The sequence below is a fragment of the Nelumbo lutea genome, chromosome 1 (assembly GCF_056320005.1).
Source record: "Nelumbo lutea isolate HS-2025 chromosome 1, American lotus-T2T, whole genome shotgun sequence".
In the NCBI taxonomy this organism is placed as follows: domain Eukaryota; kingdom Viridiplantae; phylum Streptophyta; class Magnoliopsida; order Proteales; family Nelumbonaceae; genus Nelumbo; species Nelumbo lutea.
Window position 1 is genome coordinate 110,480,487 of NC_142684.1, and position 25,453 is coordinate 110,505,939.

The following is a 25,453-nucleotide window of genomic DNA, read 5'->3' on the forward strand; positions in this document are numbered from 1 at the left end:
TATGAAAGTCCACTAATCCGCCACATTGTTCTCTCAATTTCAAGGAAATTGGTCATTTTAAAGTTTAATTATATGTTTTCTATAGATACTCCAACGCAAGTATCTACACACGTTCCTTTTCATCATCAATGCAAGCAACCAGATCGGTTGTAGTTGCGGATGGTGACCAGAGACAGTGGGAAGTAGATCTCAAGGTTGAGATCCCGAAATTCTAGGGAGGCATGACTCCAGAAGAATTCATGGATTGGCTCTTCGTGGTAGAAGAAATCTTTGAATTCAAGGAACTTCCCGAAAATAAGATCATGTCCTTAATAACCACTCAGCTTAGAGGACGAGCAGCAACATGGCGGCATTAGTTGAAGGTTATGCGACAGAGAAGAGGCAAGAAAAAGATTAAGACATGAGAGAAACTCAAGGTAAAGATGAGGTCAAAATTTCTACTCCATAATTATATTCGTTTACTTTATCAAGAAATGCAAAATCTAAAGCAAGGAACTGATACAGTAGATGAGTATACAAAGAAGTTTCATCTATTAGTGGCCCAGAATGAGTTAGCTGAAACTAAAGACCAATTGGTGGCTAGGAATATAGGTGGGTTGAGACCAAATATCTATGATATATTAGACCTATTTGACTTCTATGATGTTTCTATGGCACACCAACATGCTCTAATTATAGAAAAGCAAAGCAGTCGGCCTAACCAATTGGGTCAAACCCAAACTGATGTGGCCAGACCACCCCCACATAGTAATCCCAACTCACCTCTAAATTCATCTACTCAGTTGTAGTCCTGTAGGCTGAACCAAAACCAAGGACGTGGGCCTAATCAAAACCAAGTAGATCCACCTAGATTGAAGTGTTTTAAGTGTGGTGAACCAGGCCATAAATCCGTTGAATGTGCAAGGGATGATAAAAGAAAATGGACGATGTTTGTAGAAGATGAGAGTGAAACCCAATTGAAAGCATTTGACTATTCAGCCCCACCTGTGTTTGACCCTTATGATGAAGAAACCTTAGAGGGAGAAATGGTGTATGGGGATGTGGGAGAGGCCTTGGTGATGCAGCGATCATTCCTAAATCTTAGGGATTAATCATCAGATTGGCTAAGAAATAACATTTTTCCACACCACGTGTACTATGGGTGGGAAGGTTGCGAGCTTTGTAATTGATAGAGAGAGTTGTGAGAATGTTATAGAGAAAGTAGTTGTCTGCAAGCTAAACCTAAAAACTCAACAACACTATCATCCCTACAACCTTGCATGGCTAAAAAGAAAGAATGAGGTTTTAGTCACACAGTGGTGTCTAGTGAACTTATCTGTTGGCAATAATTATATTTATCGTGTGTGGTGTGTTGTTGTATGTGCTACTTGGGCGCCCATGGCACTTTGACCACTACATAGTCAATGATGGATGAAAGAACACCTACTCTTTTGAGTTTAAAGGAAAATGTTGACCTTATGTCCATCACAAGAGACTATACTTAAACTGAAACCCGATGAGGGTTCTAGCCTTTTTGCCATGACTGAATTCACAAGTACCTTAAAAGAGACGGGTGTTGCATATGCTTTAATTGACATGGGGTTTGAGCTGAAAGGTGTAGAAGTTCCAAAGGAGGTGGGGCCATTCTCCTCAACAATATCTCTTAAAGAGAAACTTAATCTATGATGGAGAACCCATTACTAAGGACGAATAAGCCATCATTCATTATGAACTTCAATATAATGGAGATAATACTTATCATCTTGGGGATTATGATCACATTGCCTACATGCATGTCTATGAAGATCCTTATTGGCAAGCACTCTTGCAATGTTCAAAAGGGTCAATAAAAGAAGATTCAAGTTCTATGAAGTACAAGAAATATACTTCAAAATTTAAGATATGCAATAAAGAAATCTCAATTCATATTGGAGGTTTACATCACCAATTATCTATCGAATGGTTAGAAACAAAGAAGAACGATGGAAGTGCAATAACATATGTTGGTAGCCTCTTAAATGGTTACATGAATCAAAAGTCATATTCTCTCCAACTTGGGGAGGATGGTGCAGTACGGAATTCAGACCAATTGAGTAAAAATTTACAAAGTTGGTTTTCAAAGACCCATCTTAGTACATATAGGAGGAAAGTAGTATTTGATGCGAGAGATTATGTTTGGGCCATTTTAACAGATCAACGCCTACCAATTGGGCAACGTGGAAAACTGGCACCAAGGAAGGTTGGACCATATGGAATAGTTGAAGTCAACAATAAGAATGGTTATAGACTAGAACTACATAGCCATATATATACCCATGATGTTTTCAATGTCAAATACTACCATATGTTGGCGATCAGTCAAATGATGATTTGAATCTGATGACAGATTCTCCCCAACCTGAGGAGGATGATGCAGTACAGGAGAAGGCCAATAAGTTCTATGCAAGTTGGGACCACTCCAAGATGCATAAGATGATGTTACTAATCCAATCGAGTAATCAATTACAAAGTTAGCGCCAACGCAAAATTTCTACTTGGGTTCGAATTTACCAAGTTAGCGCCAGCATGGAATTTCCATCTTAGTTCGAATCTACCAAGATAGCACTAGCATGAAATTTCTATCTTTGTTTGAATTTAAAAAGCTAGTGCCAGCACAGGACTTCTATTCTAGCTCATAACTACCAAATTAGTATTAGATCATGATTTCCAAATATTTGTTCAATTAGGACTTTCTTTTTGAAGAGTTTTAGTAGGACTCTATTATGGAGTGTTCTCATAGATTAGGAAACTGTCTTGTAGGAGCCATAAGGGTGTATGCCTATATAAAGAGTAGCTAGGGGAAGGCTAAGACATTTTTTTGACATTGAATTTTCTCTTAATTATTCAGTGAAGAATTCTTCTTCCTGATAGTTTGACTTCTGTTCTTTTCTTTGAAGCTTTTCTCAACATGTTTTGTTTCATTATTGAGCCATTTTGCCATTTCAGAAATTAATCTCAAATCGCCAAAGTCTTAAGACTCCAGACTTTGAAATTGTTGTGAAACTTGAGGCGTTTTCATAATTGGTTCAGGAATCAAAATTTTGAAGGTTGCCAAATCTGGAAACTAATTTCTATCTTTGTGGGTCTCTCCATTGTCTTTGAGATGTATTTGGAAAAACAAAGAATTTGATATTGATAAAATCACATCTAGAATGGCTTGAAACTTGACTATTGTTAGGATGCAGCGCATGGCATCTGTACACCTGGATCTCAATTTTTATTTGCAAATGTAGATGTTTATGGCGGTGCAGTTGCCATTCAAAATTTTCAAAAAAAAAAACAATCAAAAAGTAAAATAAAATGACCTAGAGAATGATATGATCCCCGATATGATTGAAAATGATGTCTCACTTCTCCGTCACAGAAAGGTGATGGGGTTTTGCAGCTGAAACAATTGACTTCATGCACCCTATGTGATTACCCACATTTCCAGAGACATTTCGCCTTCTCCGTCACTGAGATAGGAGGGAAATCTCAGAGATGAACAAATGGGAATGGAACATATATTAAAAGCCATATCTATGTAGGTAACATGAATCAAACTAAGGTTGTGGACTAACATCTTTCCTGTTTTACCAGAAAATGGAAAATTGTCAATTCACAAAGCTTCTAGACAATAACAAGCTTAAGGGCCCAAACTATGCCGACTGGTACATAAATCTTATGCTGGTCCTAACTTCCAAAAAGTTAGATAAAGTGGTGAAAAGTCATGCCTCGGAGCGTTCGGGTGATAGGGTTTCTAAGGCCTGAAGGAAGGAGTACCAAGATTGGGAGGATAAGAACTCCCTAGTCCGCTGCTTTGTCATTGCCTCACTGGACAACTCAATACAGAGGTAGTTCGATCATATCAAACTAGCCAATGATGTATTGGACAATCTAAAGACAATGTATGAAGAGTAGAATCGTTCTACTCGACAGAATGTCTTGAAACTGTTCATGACCACGTAGATGTCCAAAGGGCAGAAAGTTTATGACCATTATCTTCGGATGATGGGCTACATTAACGAACTCGAAGCCCTTGGATCTGGGCTAGATCTTGGCACACAAGTAGATGCCATCCTGAATTCTTTGCCCTCTTCCTTTAATGCATTCACAATGAACTATGGCATGAACAAGCTGAACGTCAGCGTCCAAGAACTCAGCAATATGTTGCAGAGGGCCGAGGACTTACTTAAGAAGGATGAGCCTGTGGTTATGCTTGCTGAAGCTAACAAATCGAGGCAAAGAAGCCCCAGAAGAAAGCCGCCAAGCCCAAGAAGTAGAAGAAGAACAAGGCATCTGATGCCTACCACTTCTGCAAGCAGACTGACCACTGGAAGAGGAACTGTCCTACCTACCTGGAATCTAAGAAAGGTAACTTCGAAACTTGTGTCATAGAAACTAATATGTTAGTGACTTCTGTGTCCTGGTGTGTTGACTCCGGGGCTTCAACTCATGTGTGTAACTCACTGTAGGGGTTCAAAGTTAGCAGAAGACTGAGTGAAGGAGAAGTGACACTGTTCTTGGGAATGACTGCAAGTGTTGCAGTTGCGGTAATAGGAACCATAGAATTAGTCTTTAGAGAAGGAGTACTTGTACTTAAAGATTGTCTTTACATACAGAACTTGAGAAGAAATTTAATTTCTATTTCTAAACTGTGTGCTGATGGATATACTATTTATTTTAGTAATGTGATTACTGCTAAACGGAATAATAAATTCATCGCATGCGGGGAACTGGAGAACGGTCTCTATATTCTACATCCTTCTCTAGAAACTAACTTAACCGAAACTACGTTGGTCGAAAATCCCAAGAAAATAACTCATGATACAGTAAGTCCCACGTGTCTGCGGCATTACCGACTTGGCCACATCGGTGTTGACCTAATCACAAGGCTGGTAAAAGATGGTCCTTTGGATTTTCTAACCGTAGAAAATCTTCCCACTTGTGAGCCTTGCCTCTAAGGTAAGATGACTAAGCGGCCATTTAACAATAAGCCTGAAAGATGTACAGGCACACTTGACCTAATACATATTGATGTATGTGGCCCCCTGAGTGTTAGGACTCATAACCAACACATATATTTCATTACATTTACCGATGATTATTCTCGGTATGGTTACGTGTACCTAATGAGACATAAGTCTGGATCCTTTGAAAGGCTCAAAGAGTTCAGACAGGAAGTCGAGAAACAGTCAGGGAGAGAAATTAAGGCCCTTCGATCGGATCGAGGTGGCGAGTATCTCTCTGATGAATTCAGGGACTATCTGAAAGTCAACGGGATAGTGTCACAATTAGCTCCTCCTGCTACACCTCAACTTAACGGTGTTTCAGAGAGGAGGAATAAGACCTTGTTGGACATGGTCTGATCACTTCTTGTACGTTCAGAATTACCCACATCCTTTTGGGGATATGCATTAGAGACTACTATCTACGTGTTGAATCGGGTTCCAACCAAATCAGTTTCGAAAACTCCATATAAACTATGGACCGAAAGGAAGCCAAGTGTGAGACACTTGAAGATTTGGGGTTGTCCTGCGCACGTTAAAAGAACGAGTGCGGACAAGTTGGAATCCAAGACCATCCGTTGCCTATTTATAGGCTACCTGAAAGATTCGGTGGGTTATCTATTCTATCACCCAAGTGAGCAGAAAGTGTTTTGTAGACGAAATGCCCAGTTCTTAGAGACCGATTACATCCTGGGCACCCATCGTCAGGAAATAGTCCTTGATGAGGAGAGTTCAGGAGCAGTGGGAGATGTCCCACAAGTTCCAAGTAGTAACCAACCTAGAAGATCCACTCAAATATCCAGGCCACTGGTCAAATATGGTTATGACCAAGATAGTTACCTGGTAGAAGCCTTGACTAGTGAGGAGGATCCCGTGACATATGTGGAGGCTATGTTGGACATAGATTTCCAGAAGTGGGTGGAGGCCATGAGAGCTGAGACGGACTCGATGAAGGCCAATGGAGTCTGGACTCTAGTAGATCTGCCCTCCGAGTAAAAGCAATTGGTTGCAAGTGGATCTATAAGAGGAAGAAGGGCCCCGATGGCAGAATTGAGACCTACAAAGCTTGTCTTGTAGCGAAAGGGTACACTTAGAAAGAAGGCATCGACAATGAGGAAGCCTTTTTTCCTGTGGCCATGCTTAAATCCATTAGGATCTTGCTAGCTGTAGCAGCATACCATGACTACGAGATTTGGCAGATGGATGTCAAAACCGCGTTCCTGAATGGAGATCTTAGTGAAGATATTTACATGCAGCAGCCGCAAGGCTTCATTGCTGCTGGTCAGGAACACATGGTATGTAAACTTAATAGATCCATATATGGACTTAAGCAGGCTTCTACAAGTTAGAACATCCGATTTGATTCTGCCGTCAAAACATTTGACTTTGAGTAGAATCCGGATGAGCCCTGTGTTTACAGGAAGTCCAGTGGGGATAAGATCACATTTTTGGTGTTGTACATGGACGATATCCTACTCATTTGGAATGATGTAGGAATGTTGACTTCGATCAAAGTATAGCTTTCGCAGCAGTTCTCCATGAAAGATCTCGGAGAAGCTTCCTATATACTGGGTCTTTGACTCTATAGAGATAGATCAAAGCAGATAATTGGATTATCCCAGGTTGCTTACATTAACAAAATTGTCAAAAGATACAACATGGAGAACTCCAAGAAAGGAAACAATCCTTTCAGGCACGGAGTCACTCTCTCCAAGAAAATGTCTCACAAGACTTTTGAGGAGATCGAGGGCATGAGAGACATTCCCTATGCCTCAGCCATGGGAAGCATCATGTATGCCATGTTGTGCACTCACCCTGACATTGCTCAAGCGGTGAGTGTGGTAAGTAGATTCTAGGCCAACCCAGGGCAGGAGCATTGGACTGCTGTGAAGAACATACTCAAATACCTTTGAAGGATAAAAGAGTTTTGTCTGGTATTTGATGGTAGTTCACACAATTTCTAGGGTATACTGATGCCGATTTCTAGTTAGATCCAGATGATAGAAAGTCAACATCCGGGTGTGTTTTCACGATAGGATCGTGTGCTGTTTGCTGGAAAAGCAACAAACAGGGGTCCACTGCAGATTCCACAATCGAGGCCGAGTACATTGCCGCAAGTGAAGCTACCAAGGAAGTCGTGTGGATGAAGAAATTCGTTCACGAATTGGGAGTGATTCCGTCCAGCACATCACCCATCCCATTGTTGTGTGACAACAATGGAGCGATCGCCCAGGCTAAAGAGCCTCAGGTCCACTCGAAGTCAAAGCACATTGAGAGGAAGTACCACGTACTACGGGAGATCATTGGTAGAGAAGACGTCCTAATTCAGAAAGTAGCATCAGCGGATAATGTGGAAAACCCATTGACTAAGCCACTGACACAGAAGGTGTTTGAGAAACATGTGGAAAGTATGGGACTCCGACTTGTACCAGATTGGACCTAAGTGCAAGTGGGAGCTGTTAGAAAGTTTTGTATGCCCTTAGCTTCAATCTGATTTGATGTACTTTTGACATTTAGTGTAAATAAATAAAGTGCATGTTTGATTCATGTTGTATGGTATGATTCTGTGTAAGACCCTAAAACTGGACACTTAATGAGACTCGTGTTAGTTTTAAATGTTCACAGCCATTGGATAAGTCTGGGGAGATTTATCCTGCCAAGGCTGATACTGGTGTGCTGCCAAGTGTTGGGATGGCCTGTCTCGGCCACCAGGGTAAGACCCAAGGCATGTGTAGTATGGGATTACTCAAATCCTTGAACCGGACCAGATTTTCAGTATTGCCCTGGACCTTAGAGACAGATGGGAAAAACTAGAAAGTTACACTTGACCCCTAGACTCGATTAAGATACTTCACTAGGTGTCAGATTGAGCTGTCTTTGATATGCCAATCAATGAGATCCTTAGCGGGGGTCAAAACCTGGGCATGTTGGGGCAGTCTGAGAATTCATCTGAGTGGGTGATCATAGTGACAAGACCAGCCCCTTTGTCGGACAAAGGTAATGATCGGGAATGCACTCTCTCTGATGGAAACCAAACTGCCGGCAATTGATTCCAATCTTTGGAATTTTATTTTTGTAAAATTTATATATATGATATATATTTAAGTATGGTTTCAAAATGTTTGCAAATGGTTTTAATTCCTGAGATCCATGTGAGTAGAGAGTGCAGCACTGTTCTTTGTAGCCGAAGGAGAGGTCATCTCTTGTCAGGCAGTGCTTGATCATTATGGGCTGAGAGGTTAAGTGTAAGGCCATTTTGGATAATACCTGATGGGCTAATCTTGCACCTGCCCACAGTCCCTGGGCTTTTATAAGATGGCTTGGCCCAAGGACCACTTAGTGCAAGTGTTGGGCCCATAGGGTCCATGTGATGGACTCAGGGGTTCATTGGGTTTTTCAGTGAATTCGGCTAGGCCTTGTAATAAAGGCTGGGCCGAACCCATGTGGCTGGTGTGTAGATCAATGTTTGGGTCCCACACCATACAAAGAAGCCCAGTTGGGCAGCAAATTGAAAACCAATTGAGCATTGATTACTTAATGGGCCAAAAACCCATTTCAGATTGGGCTGATATGATCACCCACTTATGGGGCGGATCTGAGATTAAGGTTAGAAAAAGGATTGGGCCTTTAACCTAATCCACTCCAGAAGACCAAATTCGAATCAGATTTGAATATGGTAATCTCCTGATAAGAACAGGAGTAAGCTAACCTAATCCGCAGATAGGATTAAGATCACCCCCTATCCAGATGCTGATTTGGATTGGGATAACTCCTAATAGAATTAGGAGATTTCTTAATCAATAAGAAAGAGGAGAAATCCTAAGAGGATTAATAGAATTCGAACATAGGGTTTTGAGCAAGAAATCTTCCTGCAAATTGAGATAGGATCTCATACACTCTAGAGAGAAGAGAAGCAACATTCGCCATCTTCATCTCAGGAGTTCTCCTCCAGCCGCTGCCATTCTCTGAAAAGATTCGATCTTTGAATAAAAGAAATCAAGAAATCAGTTCTTGATATCAGTTTTGCAGAAGGAACTAAAAAGATTCGGTGCTCAGTGTTTTCAGAGGATTCTCGCGAAGGATTCAATGTGTAGGACAGGTTCCGTTCCACAGATTATTGTGTCATCTTCAGCAGGAGTGGATCTTGGTGTCATCTTTGGGTGTGAACACCAACTTTGGGAGATACTGCTTTTCTGGATCAGGTATAATTCCTCCCTTATCTTTTGGTTCAGATCTAGTTCGATTATGGTTCAAGTAGGATCCTTTAATATTGTATTCTAAATTTAGGGAATATGATTCCCAATTGGAAGAAGGTAAGAAATATTTGAAATTCGCCCACCCATTCCGCAACCTTTTTGGCGCCCATACGATGGATCCTACCATTATTTCACGAACAAGGTTCCTCTGTCTTGGCGTCCATGGAGTTTAGGGATATGAGTTCGAAGGGAGAGGATAAAAATCTAAAGGGGGTGTTTGTTGAGTTTAAAACAAGGTTATTTAAGTACAAAAGGGTAAAATTGGTATTTAAAAAATTGGTGCATCAATTTAACATTTTCTGTTTGGATTAATGACAGAAGGGAGGTTTTTGTTGAATTTTTCAAAAGTTTAGAGGAGGTATTTGTTATAATCAAACCATTGGGGAGGTTTTTATTATTGTCAGAAACTTCAAGGGAGGTTTTTATATTTTACCCTTTATGAAAAAATAAATAAACAACAACAACAAAAAAAATCTAGACTTCATTTTCCATTACCATTGGTATGAATTGTAACCATATCAAAATTCACGATATGGTTTTGATTGGTCAAAGTTATTCTATTATCATGTCAGCAACATATAATAAAATGATAATTTTCAATAAATGATATATTTTCCTTCATATCATATAACAACCAAATAGAGCTATAATTAGGGGTGTCAATTGGACTGGATTTGGTACAACCCCATATGGTCCAATATGAATTCATTATTGATGGACCAGGTCTAATCCAATCTGACGAATATTTTGGACCATTTTGGATTTGTCTAATTCAATGTCTAGGCCATCCATTATATTCAAATTAGTTTTAATTTAGATTGGTTCCGATGCAACCATGGTTCATGACAGGGGCAGAACCAAGGGTGGCAGAGGGGGGGCCTTGAGAATCCCTACAATACTCATTTTAACTTTACCTATATTTGCCAACCTTTGGCCCCCTATCCGTGTTCATTACATTTCGGCCCCCCTCAAAAGGAAATCCTATCTCTGCCCCCGGTTCATTAACACCTGTATTCTTATTTTCTATCAATTGACAAGATATTGATTCAATCCCACCCAATCCAATAGAAGATGGCCAGATCCAATCCAATCCAATAAATACTTTGGACCATTAAATTTACATTGGTCCAATTCAATGTCTTATTAATAAGAATGGCAATGGGGCATGGGGTCGGGTTTTGCATACCCCTTCCCTGACCCCAAACTTAAATGCCTCTACCCCAGCCCTGCCCCGAATCCCATCAGGGATAGAAATCTCAACCCCATCCCTGTCCCTGCCGGGAACGAGAATCCTTGATTTTGCCTATCCCACCCTTTTGAACCAACACGAATAAAAAATAATTAAATACAAAATAACTACGAAAAATAATTAATTATTAATTATTAATGTAATTAAATTAATAAAAAATAATTACTCACTATTAAAAAATAATAAAACCATTAAAATTTAATTGTCTACCTGTCAGAGCCAAACAATGAGTTTAGCAGAAACAGTAACTATCATGGGCCCAAAGGTTGCATGAACACCTCCAGGAATGCCATGGAGATGAAGAAGGCAGAAGCTGGAGCTAAGGTCCAAAATTTTACAGAATGGGCTCTAAAATGTATAGACTTCTACTCCCGTTGTCAAGGAAACAAGGCTAGAGTAAAATCAAAGTTCAGTTGTTGAGATCCAACTCTAGTTGTCAGCATTCAAAACATTTCTAGATCTTGCTGGTAACCAACCATCTTAGAGGAAAGGATTTCACAGAAGCTTTTGATGTGGAATGCTTTCCCCTCAATCTCTTCTCTTAGCTCATCTGACCCTGGTTGGGCATCTGGTATTTTTACTACTGCAATTCAGGGGTTGCTGGGAATGGTGATAGAAGGTGGTACGGACAATGTCAACCAGTGTTTTCTTGAAGCATCACGTTTTGGGAGCACCAAACTTGTCCGTATCTTATTGCAGATAGATCGAAGGAACAACTTAGATGTGGATGACCCATAGAGTAGGAATAGCACCTACTCTATGCAACTCATTGACAGACACTGAACCTGATCTGTGAACCTGGACTTGATGACCAGTGATCCACTTGGATTTCTATGAAAGTGCACATAGACACACTGCTAATCATCTCAAAATATCCTATAAAATAACAATTTTGTGTAATATGGCATGACTACTAAAGCAACAACATTCTTTTGGTTAATGATACAGTGATATCATTAACGAATATCCCATGCAATTTTCTGCTATTACTGGTAAAAACTATACAGTGACATCTCATTAGATGATAGGTTCATTCAATTCTGCTGGCAAAACTTATGTTCACCCCAAAATTTACCAAAAATCGTATCATTAATAAATAGCATACACCTTATCTCTGATTCTAACATGCCAACAACTGGTTCCCAAACTAACACCATTCATTTACTCATCCCCGGAGAGCTTGGGACACTCAACAAGACCCAATAAAAAGCAATACTACTTCAATGAATAGGCCAAAAGTAAAATGTTATAAGTAGAAGCGAGGTGGTATAACACAGTTAACAAGTTCTTTGAAAAAGCCCCATTCCCTCCCTATACAATGATTAAAGTAACTCGATAATACAAACTGCGTGACCAAAGAACACTGGAACAGGGAGTTCTTTCCCTAAAAAAATATGCAATTCTGCGATTAAACTAGTTTCAACGAGATGATTTTGAAGATGCCCAATTGTCTTCCGCCAACATACTTCAAGGAATCTAAAGATGGGCTGTTCCCCATATTCAATAAATTGAAGAAAACTACAAAAAATCAAAAGAAAAAAAAAAAAAACTCCAAAGAAAACGAATCTAGGTCAGTTCTTCTACCCAACATACATTGGTTAATGATAAATCTTACAGAGAATCTGGGTAAAGCAAATCAAACGAAAACCATTCCTATTTATCCATATACCACAAAGAAAATGAATCTGAATGATTGAATAACATAAATCTGAATGGTTGAGTAGCATAAAACATTCCTGTTTATCCAACAAACATGGTAATAAAAAAGAAAAAAAACTGAAGATTGCGAGGGTTTTCGAGGGAGCTTCTTCAGATTCGGTTCGAAGAGAAGGTTCTTCAGTTTGAAGTAAGAAGAGAGCATATTCGGTGGAACTTGCTCGCAGAGAGGATGGCGGTGAGCTTCTTCTCAACTCAAAAATAGGATGAATGACCTAAATTTTTGGGTTTTATTTGAAGGATACATTGTTGTCATTTTTAAATTTTTATGAGGATAATGTCGTTTTTACCGAGGTCTGAATTGCCTTTCAGCGCATTAAGCACTCGCTCAACCATTTTAATTTTAAGATCTGAAAATGCATTTCAGACCTAATATTAAGAGGCACATCAAAACGGCTGTGGCGTCTGAAAAGCAACTATCTCAGACTTGTCTGAATAGTGCAATCAAACGCCACCTCAATAAAACATATGGTTTTAAAGATGTTAGGATGGCCAAGATTTTGTTCCTGCAGAAAACTCCTTTACATTCAACCGGGCCTAGGTCCTTCGTCCTTGGGCCGAGTTCAAGTTTTAACAACCAATCCAGGCCTTTGTCCAAATTGAACTTCACCCCTACCTAGGCTAGATGTCGAGGAACAAGGATATTGAAGTAAAGCTGCTTACTGCTGTAGTGTTGTGTATGGAGATTTCTTGTAAGGCCCCATTTGGGAGGGCTTCTGCATTGTGCTTGAGCCGCTGGCCGGCAACATAGAAGCAGCTTTGGTTGAGCGGATGTGTTCTGGGTAAGCTACTCAGAATAGTTTCATGTGACAATCGAAAAATGGGCTCAAAGAGAGTTGATTCCAGTTTTTCTGGTTTTCACGAAACATAACTTTTGGGCTTTCCATATAGGGCCCACCTCAGAACACCAGAAGCCGCTACCCAAAAGCCTACCCAAACAGGCACTAATATCCATTTCCTCTTTCAGCTTTAGCGTGGTGCTTAATGCCACACCAAATATAAAGGAGGAAGAGATGGCTTCGGAATTTGGAGGCTACTGCCACCGAGTGAAGTGATGGCAATCATAATAATGCTACACCAAATGTCAAGCCTTAGGGAGCTTCCCACCAATTTTCAAAACAAAAGGTGATATGAACGAATTTCTATTGTCCATATAAAGTCCTTATAATGTCGATTTGCATCTGTGCTTCAGTACATATCAGTCCAAATCAATGCATAACGGTGGAATCCTTCTGAGGTATTGAGATTCCACTTCTGTATCATACTGCCCGTTTCAAAATAAATGCATATTGGTAATATACATGGATACTTCCATTTCCATGGATCAAATGTGTCCCACCACAGAACCAAGAATGGCGCTTCCTTAATCTGAACAGGGTTAATGAAGTGTCGCGAGTTGATAAAAAGGGTGCTTTGTGGATTAGGCAATGGATGAAATTTCGATGTGCTTGATGACCCTTGGTGTTGCAATGAAATTTTTAAGGGAGCTTGCTTTGAGCTAACCAAATCAGCAGAGGCTAGCTCATTTCATTGATCAATCTAGTATGACTTGGCATGCTGAGTCTGCCAACTCCGGACATAATGGGACGAAAATGAAGATGAAGCTGGTTGGGTTCTTAATAACTACATTGCCACAACTGGATACTGTCACCTATCCACTCTGCCATCACTCTAGTGACTCGTTATTGCACACTCTTTTCCTCTGCTCAGCAGTACAACCAATGTGGTTTGGATCCTCCCTAAGTTTTAGACCGCAAGAGTGTCAATTTACCGAGGTGACAAAAATCATCTACCCTTGGTCGATTTCTGATTACAAGGAGAATCAGGATGAAGATGGTTGGTTGTCGAGAAGTGGTGTTATTATGAGATATTTAGCTGGCTAGGATTGCAGCTATCTTTGCACGAACCACTTTTGATTTGATCCAAGGAATGTCATCATTAAGCCACGTAACAGAGCAGCTGTGGACGTTGTGATGAGGAACCACTGTAGTTTGTCCCTTTCTGCTTGTGCTATGCCAATTACACAGTGCCAGTCTATGGAAGTTGAAGCCTAGGCTTTTTGGTTACGAGGAACATACAGTTTTCACATTATTTCAAGGGTGATGCAGTGTTCATTGTTAACCTTCTGTCGGTGGATAACATAGATCCACCCTGGTGGCTTCACACAGCGATAGCTGATTGCATTAGCGCTGCTTCACATTTTGCATCTGGCTTGATTAATCATATATCTCAAATGGCTAATGGAGCTGCGCAGAAAGTTGCCCATCATGGTTTGCTCCTTCCTTTATAGACCTTGTACATGGAATGTAATTCCCGATTTTCTATTGACCACCATTGTAACTGGCACGACTAAGTTTTGATGAATGAATTTACCATCGGGTTGCTTTCAAACATAAACATTGAAAGAACCAAAGAGGGGAGCAGTGACAAGTAGGTGGGATTTACATTTAGCTAAAAGGCAAATGGCAAATTCATCTTTAGACCTGAGGGCTTGGAAAAGTTTAAATTCAGGGATCATGTTGAATTTGGGAGTACTTTCTGTTCCGGGGACCAATTTTATTTAACTGATGCACCAATTTCTCTATCCGGCAGAAAGATATTTTAATACCAATCATTGCCATCTCATACCATTCATTTTTCTCATGAAAACATCATGCAGAGATTCTGTAAGACAAGTCATAGAGAACAAATAGTTAAAAGTACACTAGATAGAATGTAAGCAGTGCAAATGTTCTTAAGCTCAACTTTCAGACATTAAAGGAGGCTTCCTAAAAGCATCACATAAGCAGAAGATAAAATATTGTTGGACAACCATTACTCCGTATCTCAAAGTTGAAGAAGATACTTCATCAAAGTTCAAACTTCAGATAATCTATGTAAGATGGATAAAAGATGCTTGATCAAGTTCAGACTTCAGATAACCTCTTAGTAGGGAATCATTCAACACTATCCTGACCATGACATAAAGTTGAAGCACAACGCTCAAGGGCCCTATCCAAGTTGAGAACAAAATATTAATAGGATAAAGGTATTAGTACAATGATGAGAACAAAACACTAATATTACGAAATTTGCATAGTATGCAATAATTTCAAGCAAGGTACCAACATGAATAATAAGGCAACAAAAAGAGTTCAGTAGTCATAGAGAAGCAAGAAATACCTCAGCGAGAGAACATTACAAGAGTGGAAGATAGATAAATGGAGAACATTACAAGGTGGAAATGAAGGGTTCCCTTTATGGCTGTTTGTGGTATTTTGCAACTTTTATTTTCAAATTGTGTGGTTAGTTTTTGTTTTTTGTTTTTTGTTTTTTTTTATATGTTCCTGAGTTTCCAGTCTTGTTTTCTCTCTTTTTGGTTTTCCTTTTGTATATAGCTGCGTGCTCTTTTCTCATTTATAATAAATGATTAAATGATTAGAAGAAAAGGTTAAGCTCTAGAAAAAGTCTTAATTGATATTACCTCTTTGCCTGTTGGTATATTGAGAAGAAGTGGTGCTTTACCATCAATTTATGGGTAATACAATTGGTTGCAACAATCTTTTGCAAAGAAGTGATAGAAAAATCTATATTAAATTCAACAACTACAATCTCTTCAGTGCCTATTATAAAGAAACTTGTTATCGAAGTTCTTCCCATTAATGGGTTACAAAATTCTAAAACTAGTTTATAAGAACGTAGTTTCTTTGGTGCCCAACTAGGTCAAGTGAATCCTTATGTATTAGTCTCATTGCATTCAAAGGCAATAATAAACATGTTCTTCTAGGGGATAATCTGGGAATTGCAAGGTTACCTATAATTGAACATGGATCACGTAATTTGAAAAATGCTTAGTGTTTCCATTGGTTTCAGTATCAATGTGTGGAAAATACTGATTTCCTTTAAGGCTGTGAATCCCAGGACATGGTTTAAAATGTCCATCTATTTCCTTATATTTTGACAACATATTTCCATTTCCATGCATACTGACACAAAATATTACTGGAATCAACATATTCCCTGACGAAAACTACGGACACTATGAGTACAAGAGATGGTATTATAAAGTTGGCAGCAGCATTGTAGATAATGTGAATTAGCAATATTACTGTCCATCTAATGGACACGATTACCACTTTAATCCAGCTTAAACTCTTTTTCAAACATGAAGTTACATCTTAGTTTTTGTCTGTGCAATAGATATTTGATTGATTATTAGAATCATTTGCACTTTCGATGAGTTTAAATATTTCTTTATCTCACTCTATCATGTAATTTAAAGGACAACTTTTTTCTTTTTGATAAGTAATTTAAAGGGCAACTTCTCAACGTATCATTTTGTCTATTAACCTTAAGTTTCTTAGTTCTATGGTTTTGAACAAGATAATAATTTAAAAGGGTGTACTTATGCTTCTTTTATCATTTTGTAAAATATTATTCTATGTTTTTGCATATTTCACAATGTTTCACCATTTATATAATTTTTACAATATTTTCATACAACATTTAGCAGACCCCATACAACAGTTCTGACATGTTTCTTATAATTGGATGACAGATATTTCCACCAACAGCAATATTTTAAACTTTGATTCAAGGTGGGAATGGAACTAACATATTGTATTGGCCTTTTGGGAGGATGAATGATGTGGAGCTAGGGTCCACTACCAGTAAATGGTTTGAGATTTGGATGGAGACTGATATTAACTCCAACTTGTAGCGTGCTGTTAAATTGATGACAGCAAGTCTTAAATGAATTAAATCCCATTTTGTAAGTTTTTATTTTATGGGAGGAGGGGGGATAGGAAGATATTGAAGGACACTTAGAGTGATGAGGGAGAATTCAGTTTTGTAATCTTTCAACATACGGTGGAGCCTTTTGCCTGGATACCAGATCTGGGAAAGATATTAACTGTGGAAAAATACAGGAAAAGTGGTTTTGTAGAAATGTTGGACCAGATGGGCCTTATTTTAGTTCAGTTTTATGTTTATTATTTTTTGTGTTAATGGGTCTTTAGTCTCATATGCAAGGGTATTTATGTAATTACATCTAATTTTTTATTGGGTAAATTGCTAAAACCTCCCCTGAAGTTTCTGACCATTGCAATCACCTCCCCTGAACTTTTTGACACAGTTGCAAGTAGACCCCCTCTGTTATAATCTTCTAACAAAAGACACAAAAATGTCTAAAATACCCATGTAATTACTATTGAGGCAGGTTTCTACAAGAAAAAAAACAATACAAATTTTATAAACAAAGAAAAAAAAAAGAAGAATTTAAAGTTGCACCTTTGCCTTTGAGTTATTGATACGAGGGGCAAATTTGGAAAATAAATCAACTTCAGAAAAGAGATGGAAGAGTTTGGGGCCTTTGGGCTAGCCATTCATACAAGGAAAAAATTTGGAAAATAAACATTTTGGTCAAAAGTAACTGCATGGGTATTTTGGACATTTTCATGCCTCTTTTTAGAGGATGCAAACAAAGAGGGTCTACTTGCAACTATGTTAAAAAGTTTAGGGGAGGTGATTGCAATTACCAAACTTCAGGGGAGGTTTCAGCAACAACCAGAAACTTCAGAGGAGGTTTTGACAATTTACCCTTTTTATTTAGTAAAAGTTTTGGGGCTGGAGAGAGTACGATTGACTCTTCTTCTTCTCTTTTCTCTTGCTCTCTTGCTCTCTTGCTCTCATATTCTTTCTTTTTCTGTTTTTACTTATTAAACAAAATAATCAGTAAAAAGGAAACAAAATAATAAACATAAAACAAACTAAACTAAGGCCAATCCGGCCCAATATTTCTACAGGTTTCAGTTTCTAGTGTGATGCGTCCTATAAGGATAAGGGAGGTGCTAAACATCCTTTCATTTGTATTTATCAAAAAAAACTCCTTTCATTTGTAGTCATGTTATTAAGGTCACTTGTAGTTTCTTACTAGAATAGTTAAACACAGAGTGGGAGTTGATCTCTGGACCTCATAAATACCTGGAGACTGACATGAAAACCAAAAGCTCATTTGGGTCCCAAAATTGTACCTTATGAAAGGCTTTATGAGAAGTTCATTAGAGGCTTTATATGGGAACCAAGTGACACCAGGAAAGGCAATCTACTCAATTGGGAATTAGTGAAAGAAAGAAAGCAGAAGGGGATTGAGCCTGAATAGAGTAATATATGGGAATATTTCTTTAATGGATAAGTGCCTATGGAATTTCCCTAATAAAGAAGTACAGAACAGAGCCTTTGGAATTTATTATTGAGAAAAAGGTATAACATCCACATGAATGGATGGGACTCTAGTTGTCAATCTAGAGTGCTCTTATAAATCTATACATGCAAATATTACTGAATGTGGAATTTTCTGGGTGTTATCCTACCTCCCAAGGAGTTGCATTGACATGTGCTTGTGTCAAAACATATTAACAAGGGAAAAAACTTAGAAAATGAAGTGCTAACTATAAGTTCCCATGAATGTGCTACTCATATTGTTTTGACTCAACCACCACATCCTCATTTTTGCTGTTTGCTGTGTCAGCTAATGGATCCACTGTTTCTTCATTGCTGAACATTCCACTCCATAAAGTAGGATTATAATATATCATTAAAAAAATTGTTCAATTTCACTCATATTCAGAAGTCACAGAACAAACCAGAAGTGTATCCCCGCTTCAGTGATCTACCTCCAATCTATGGACACATCCACCTTAATCCCTACACTTATTCCTTACAGAAGATTGAACAAAGGTAATGAACATATTCACTCTTAAGAAAAATATGAATCAATTCTACCACCCATTTACATCTTTTACTAATAGCATACACACACAAGCCCCTGACAAAGTGGATAAATAATTTTATCATGCATGCTATTATGACAAAGAATATAAAGTAAAATTAGCTTCAAGGCTACACCACAGAAACAACATATCCAAATGATGACACTAAACCTGATTTATCCACTAGTGCCTCCTAAACAGATATTATTAATACATGACAAACAACAATATAGCTGGAGATGACGATTTCTTACTAGTTGTCACTTCTGTGTCTTTGTATCTGCTTGACCAGGAAACCTCTCTTAAGAAACAGGCTTCTCAGAAGTCACAGGCTGACTAGTAAGAGAACTGTGAACCTGTCCAATGATATACAGGATTCAGATTACCAGGATGAACATTAAATTTGAATTACAATTATGTGCATGAAATCATACTCTGGCTCGAGACTCCTGTGACAAGGATTTGTTTGCAGCACTTGCAGATAGATTGGAAGGCCTGTGGAAAAGTAAGTGTGCTATAGACCGATCTATAGGGTTTGTCTCAGTTTCAATGTCCATAAACCGTGAACACCTGTACAAGTACTCACTTTATTCAATAAACTCAAGATTATATGTTCCACAAACAATGAAGAAATATCTTATCTGGTACTACCAATCTCAAAGTAACCAAACCGAATTGGCTTATTCAGTTTGGTTCGGTTCGCTTTTGGTTTGATAATCGAATTTGAACACCCCTATTTTAAAGTGCTTCATTCTGATAATGAAGTAGAGTAGGTCTCCTAACATATTTCTCTATACATGGGATAGAACATATATAGATCATTTAACATGTTAACAAGAGAACAAAATATCCCTGTCAAAAAATCTATTGTAGGTCAATCCTCTAGAGTCCTTGTAGACTGATAATCATGAGCAGAGCATTCCTTTAATTCTGTTCAGCAAAATGTTCCTTGTCATGTTTTAAATTTATTTGTCTAGTAAGACTGCAATCAGACCTAGTTTTAATGTAAAATATACAAGAAAGAAAGCTGAGAATAAATGAAGAAGAAGAGAAGAATAGGAGGAGGAGAAGAGAGAATACGAAGAGGAGAAAATCAAAGAAGAGTGTGGGTCATAACTAAGATTGTCGCCCCACTCAACTATTTATATTAATGGTTTAAAACAGGGGAAAAACCAGAATTACCCCTACTGCTTACATAAGCTAAAAGATGACAGAAAATAACTACCAACTACCAACTAAGCAACAGAAAATAACTACATCTCTACACACCACCTCAAATTGGGAATAGATATTAGTCATTCCCAACTTGCATAAGTCTGTCTCCAACTTTGTCTTCGTAACTGCCTTAGTGAAGAGATCTACAAGTTGCATGCTGGAGGTGATATATGGAAGGCACACTTCTTGGGAAGCAACTCTCTCTCTAATAAAGTGGCGAGCTGTCGATCCACTTCAATAATGCTTAGTATTGTCATGTTGTACTGGATTATGAACAATGTTAATAGAAGCCTAATTATCACAATATAGCATCAGGGGCTTCTCATAAGCAATACCCAACTCCTCAAATAGGGATTTCAACCATAACATTTCAGCCACACCATTCGCCAGACCTATATTCAGCTTCAGCACTGAAGCGAGTAACAACATTTTGTTTCTTCTCCAAGAAACAAGGTTTCCCCCTACAAAAGCACAATACCCAGAGGTAGACCTCCTATCATAAACACACCCAGCCCAATTAGCATCTGTGTAAGCTTCTATTTTCATGTTACCATTATCTTTGAAGAGTATACCTCTACCTGGACATCTCATCAAATAAGCCAGTATCCTCTCAACTACAAGTAGGTGAGTGGTTCTGGGGGAATGCATATACTGGCTAACAACACTGACAGCATAAGAAATGTCTGGTCATGTGAGGCAATGGTAGAGAAGTTTCCCAACCAACCGTTGAAACATAACTTTGTCTTCAAGAGGCTCTCCACCTTCTACATTGATCTTATGATTTTGTCCAATAGGTGTGTCAGTAGGTTTAACACCTAGCTTTCCAGTTTCTTCCAAAAGATCAAGAACATAGCTCTCTCAAAGCTTCCCAGTTCCTTTGGGAAACAAAAATCCCATGTTTAGACTGCGCTACCTCAATACCCAAGAAATAACATAGCTCTCCCAAGTCTTTGACCTCAAATTCTTGGTGGAGGAGTTGCTTAAGAGAGTCAATCTATTGGTATCACTCCCTGTCACCACAATATGATCCACATATACAGCAAGTAGGGTTAAGGAGGAATCCACTTTCTTAATAAAAAGGGTGTGATTTGATTGGGCTTGCACATAGCTGAATTTTTCTAAATCTATCAAACCAAGCTCTACGAGACTGTTTCAGTCCATATACAGCCTTATTAAGCTGCCAGACCTTCTTTCATGCTTCTGCACTATAGAATCCAAGAGGTAACTGCATGTACACCTCTTCTTGCAAATCACCATTGAGGAATGCATCATTTTTTACATTCATCTGAAACAATGGCCACAAGAATTTGGCTACAAGAGATAGTAAGACTCTGATAGTGTTCATCTTTGCTACTGGTGCAAATGTCTCCAAGTAATAGTCTATGCCATATGTTTGTGTAAACCCCTTTGCAACTAATCTGGCCTTATATCTTTCAATGGAACCATCAGCATTAAGTTTCACTGTAAACACCCATCTACACCCAACCAGTTTCTTCCCTTGAGGATGATCAACTAACTCCCATGTATTGCTCTTTAGAAGATAATCCATTTCTACCTTCATTGCATCCTTCCACTCAGGTACTGACAAGGCTTCATGTACTGTTCTAGGAATAGAAATAGCAACAATGGATGCCAAGAAAGACTTGTAGGATGGAAACAACTGATCATAAGACAGAAACTAGGAAATACAATGAGCTGTAGATCAAGATCATCCAATGGAGGAGAAGGCTCAACAATGAAAGGTATTTCATCTATAGTGAAAGATAAAGGAATTGGGGTACCTGGATCTGGATCCGTAGAGGGAATTGGAGTTGGCCTGGACTACTAATGATCAAAATCAACCTTCCTCCACCGCCTGTGATACCCTCAAATCCCAACACCTTTGACACCCCTCCTCACTACATTCCTCTTCAGTGATTGGGGGAGGTAATGGAATTTTTGATGAATGAAACCCCACCTTACTGCTCTCCCCCTAAGAAGAAACTCAAAGATAATAGAATTCATCCTCAAAGAAAGTGACATCCATAGAAACAAACCATTTCCCTGAAGTAGGTTCATAGAAACAATATCCCTTTTGATTTTGTGCATACCCAAGTAAAATGCATTTTGAAGCTTTAGGATCAAATTTGGAACGATAAGTTCAAGAATTTTAACGAAGCAAGTACTTCCAAAAGTCTTAAGGGGAATAGTAAACAACTCCTTATCAGGATATAATAGGGTGAATGGAACTTTCATGTCTAGAACCCGTGAAGGAATTCGGTTGATGAGATACACAACTATATGAATAGCATCTCCCCATAAACGTATATGTACGTAGGAGTTAAGCATAATGCTTCTAGCCACCTCCAATATTTTTCTATTCTTCCTCTCAACAACCCCATTTTGCTGAGGTGTATGGGGACAAGTGCTCTAGTGGATAGTTCCATGGTCAAGGAAATATGAAGCCAATGGTTTTGCAAAATACTCTTTAGCATTATCAGATCTGAAAATTTTGATTGACCCCAAACTGGGTCGAAACCATCTAATGGAAGATCCAGGTCAAGGTATGAACCTCATCTCGAGAACACATAAAGTAAACCCATGAAAAACGAGTATAGTCATCAACAAACAACAAGAAATATCTGTATCCCCCCATAGCAGTGATGTGGTATGGTCCCCAAACATCAGTATGCACAATTTCAAAAGAAGTACTACTTTTATTGCTCAAAGGATAGGTTGTTCTACAATGCTTTGCAAGTTCACAACTTTCACATTTCAAACTGGACATCTGGGTTGACTCAAACAAACTCTTCAAAGAAATAAATGATAAATGACCTAAACGATTATGCCAAAGCATAACCTGACTCACAGGCTGAGAAACAAAAGACCTCCCAACTTCTCTATCTTCCCCATGTGAGCTCTCCCTCTAAGCAAGTAGATTCCATTCGTCTCACGACCAATACCAATCACCTTCCTTGTCTCCAGATCCTGAAAAACACATCGATCAAAAAAGGTCACTGAACAATTTTGATTTTTAGTGATGCCACTAACTGAAAGCATGTTAGTACTAAGTTTAGGAACATGCAAAACTGAGGACAAGGAGATGGAATTAAACAATTTAATGTCTCCCTTGCCACAATTAGGAACAAGGGAGCCATTGGCAATAGACACTTTGTCTCTGCCAGAGGATAAATAATAAGTAGTAAACGGTGAGGACAAGCCAATCATATGGTCGGATGCATCTGAATCTATATCACCCAACAAGGTTCAATGTTACTTGGGGCTGAGGCATGATATGTTGAAGCCCGTGTACGGTGTACCTGAATGAGAAAATGCTGAAGTGGGAGTAGCAGATGTTGTAACTAGTGGATGAGATAAGGATGTTGAATTGCCAACTTCACTCTCTAACTGAGTCTGAGTAGCTCAGACAACAACTAAGGTGTCTAGGGATGTGGCTCGTGTTGGATGAAGGTGCACCATCAGTGGTGATAGCCACATTGGCATTCCTCCCCTTTTTGTTTTTGAGCTTTGCTGGAACTAGATGTGGATGTAACTTTCAACAAGTGTCTTTGGTATGCTTTGGTTTCTTGTAATGTTCACACACTAGCTCCCTCTTATCCTCCTTCATATCCCTCTCCTTGTCACCCCCAACCTTTGGTTTCACTGCTGCTAAGGCTAATTCAAATGGTTGATGCTACAACATAACCTTTCTCCTACTTTTTTCACTGTGCACTAAAGAGTAGGCTTGTGAAAAGGTATCACTTTCTCTAGTGAGGAGTTATTGTCTCACAAATATCATATTCTGAATTCAGACCAGCTAAGAATTCAAAGACCCTATTGGTTGCAACCTGTTTTCTGTAGGTTTGTGCATCCCTCTGACTTTCCCACTCAATTGTCTCTAAGTGATCAATTTCATGCCACAAGGATTTCAAAGTGGAGAAGTAAACTTAGACTGGTTTCTTTCCTTGCTTAAGATTGTTTATTTCACATTTCAGCTCATAAGCCCTAGAAACATTAAGTGGTTGAGACTAGGTTTCTTTCATGATGTCCCAAATCTCCTTAGCAGTTTTTGCCCACAAGTAATTTTGGCTAATGTAAGGCTGCATGGAGTTGCACAGCCAAGTCATAACCAAATAGTTCTCCTGAACCCATTTGGCATAGGTTGGGTCTTCCTTGGTTGGTTCCTTCACATATTCCATCACATAGCTCAGTTTTCCTCTACCCCCAATAGCCATCATGGCTGACTAAGCCCATTCCAAGTAATTTGATCCATCAAATTTGACAGTGGTAATCTGAAATGTGTTCTCAAACATGTTTCCAGTACCACCAGCCCCCAAAACACTTCCCCCTTGATTCTTAAACTCCATTCCTGCCATCTCTTTCAAGAGATTGATCAAAAAGAAACCTCTTTAGTGCTGAAACAGGTGTAATTACACCCAGAACTTGCTAACAGCCGACCTAGAAGGACAAAATAGGTTCAGCGATCACCTAGAAATATTGGAACATGTCTAATAATCTCCCAGAAGCCAATATCACCGTCTGAAATACTGTAACAGGTCTAACTATTACCCAGAAAGTGACAACAGTCATAAATTTAGGGTTTAAACTGAGAACTGGTTGTAGGTCAAGAGAAAACCCTAAAAAATGTCAGAGAAAATAGAAAACTCCCAGCCACTCCTTCCAGATTACTCTAAACAAGCTTTGATTGAAGTCGATCTCAAAAATAAACACAAACTTACTCAGAAAAGTCTGGCCACCACCTCCAATCCAAAGTCTGAACCCTGATCTTGAACTTTCTTCCTTTCCTCTGATTCTTCCTGATCACTAGACACCTTCCAGGGCTCTATGATCCCTTGGGCATCTGCTGCACTCTGACAGCAATCTCCAAGAACTAACCGGTTGACTTATCTTTGCTAAAACTTCCAACCCTAGGAAGTTCTCGTGCAGTTGGCCTGATTAGACTCACATGAGAAGCCCTAGGTTGGCTCTGATACCAACTTGTCTAGTAAGACTGCAACCAGTCCTAGTTTTAATGTAAAATAAACAAGAAAGAAAGCTGACAATAAAAGAAGAAGAGAAGAAGAGGAGAAGGAGAAGAGAGAATACAAAGAGGAGAAAATCAAAGAAGAGTGTGGGTCATAACTAAGATTGTCGCCCCACTCAACTATTTATATTAATGGTTTAAAACGGGGTAAAAACCAGAATTACCCCTACTGCTTACATAAGCTAAAAGATAACAGAAAATAACTACCAACTACCAACTAAGCAACATAAACAGACATA

General features: G+C 38.9%; 1 protein-coding gene across 11 annotated transcripts in view; it reads right to left on the reverse strand.

Moving 5' to 3' along the window:
- Nucleotides 1-14,906: 14,906 nt before the first annotated feature.
- The window catches only part of LOC148876778 (protein LNK1-like), a 36,388-nt gene continuing 25,841 nt past the window's right edge, over nucleotides 14,907-25,453 (reverse strand). For 8 of the 11 annotated variants that reach the window (XM_088969562.1, XM_088969581.1, XM_088969522.1 and 5 more), the window contains 3 exons: nucleotides 19,411-19,546; nucleotides 19,231-19,332; nucleotides 14,907-15,218 (listed from right to left, as the gene is read on the reverse strand). In XM_088969562.1, the coding sequence (XP_088825688.1) occupies nucleotides 19,279-19,332; nucleotides 19,411-19,546 (190 nt within the window). In that variant the 3' untranslated portion in view covers nucleotides 14,907-15,218; nucleotides 19,231-19,278. Of the gene's footprint in view, nucleotides 15,219-19,230; nucleotides 19,333-19,410; nucleotides 19,547-22,867; nucleotides 23,159-25,453 lie in introns of those variants that run through there. The other 3 variants (XM_088969572.1, XM_088969591.1, XM_088969597.1) reach the window with 1 other exon arrangement.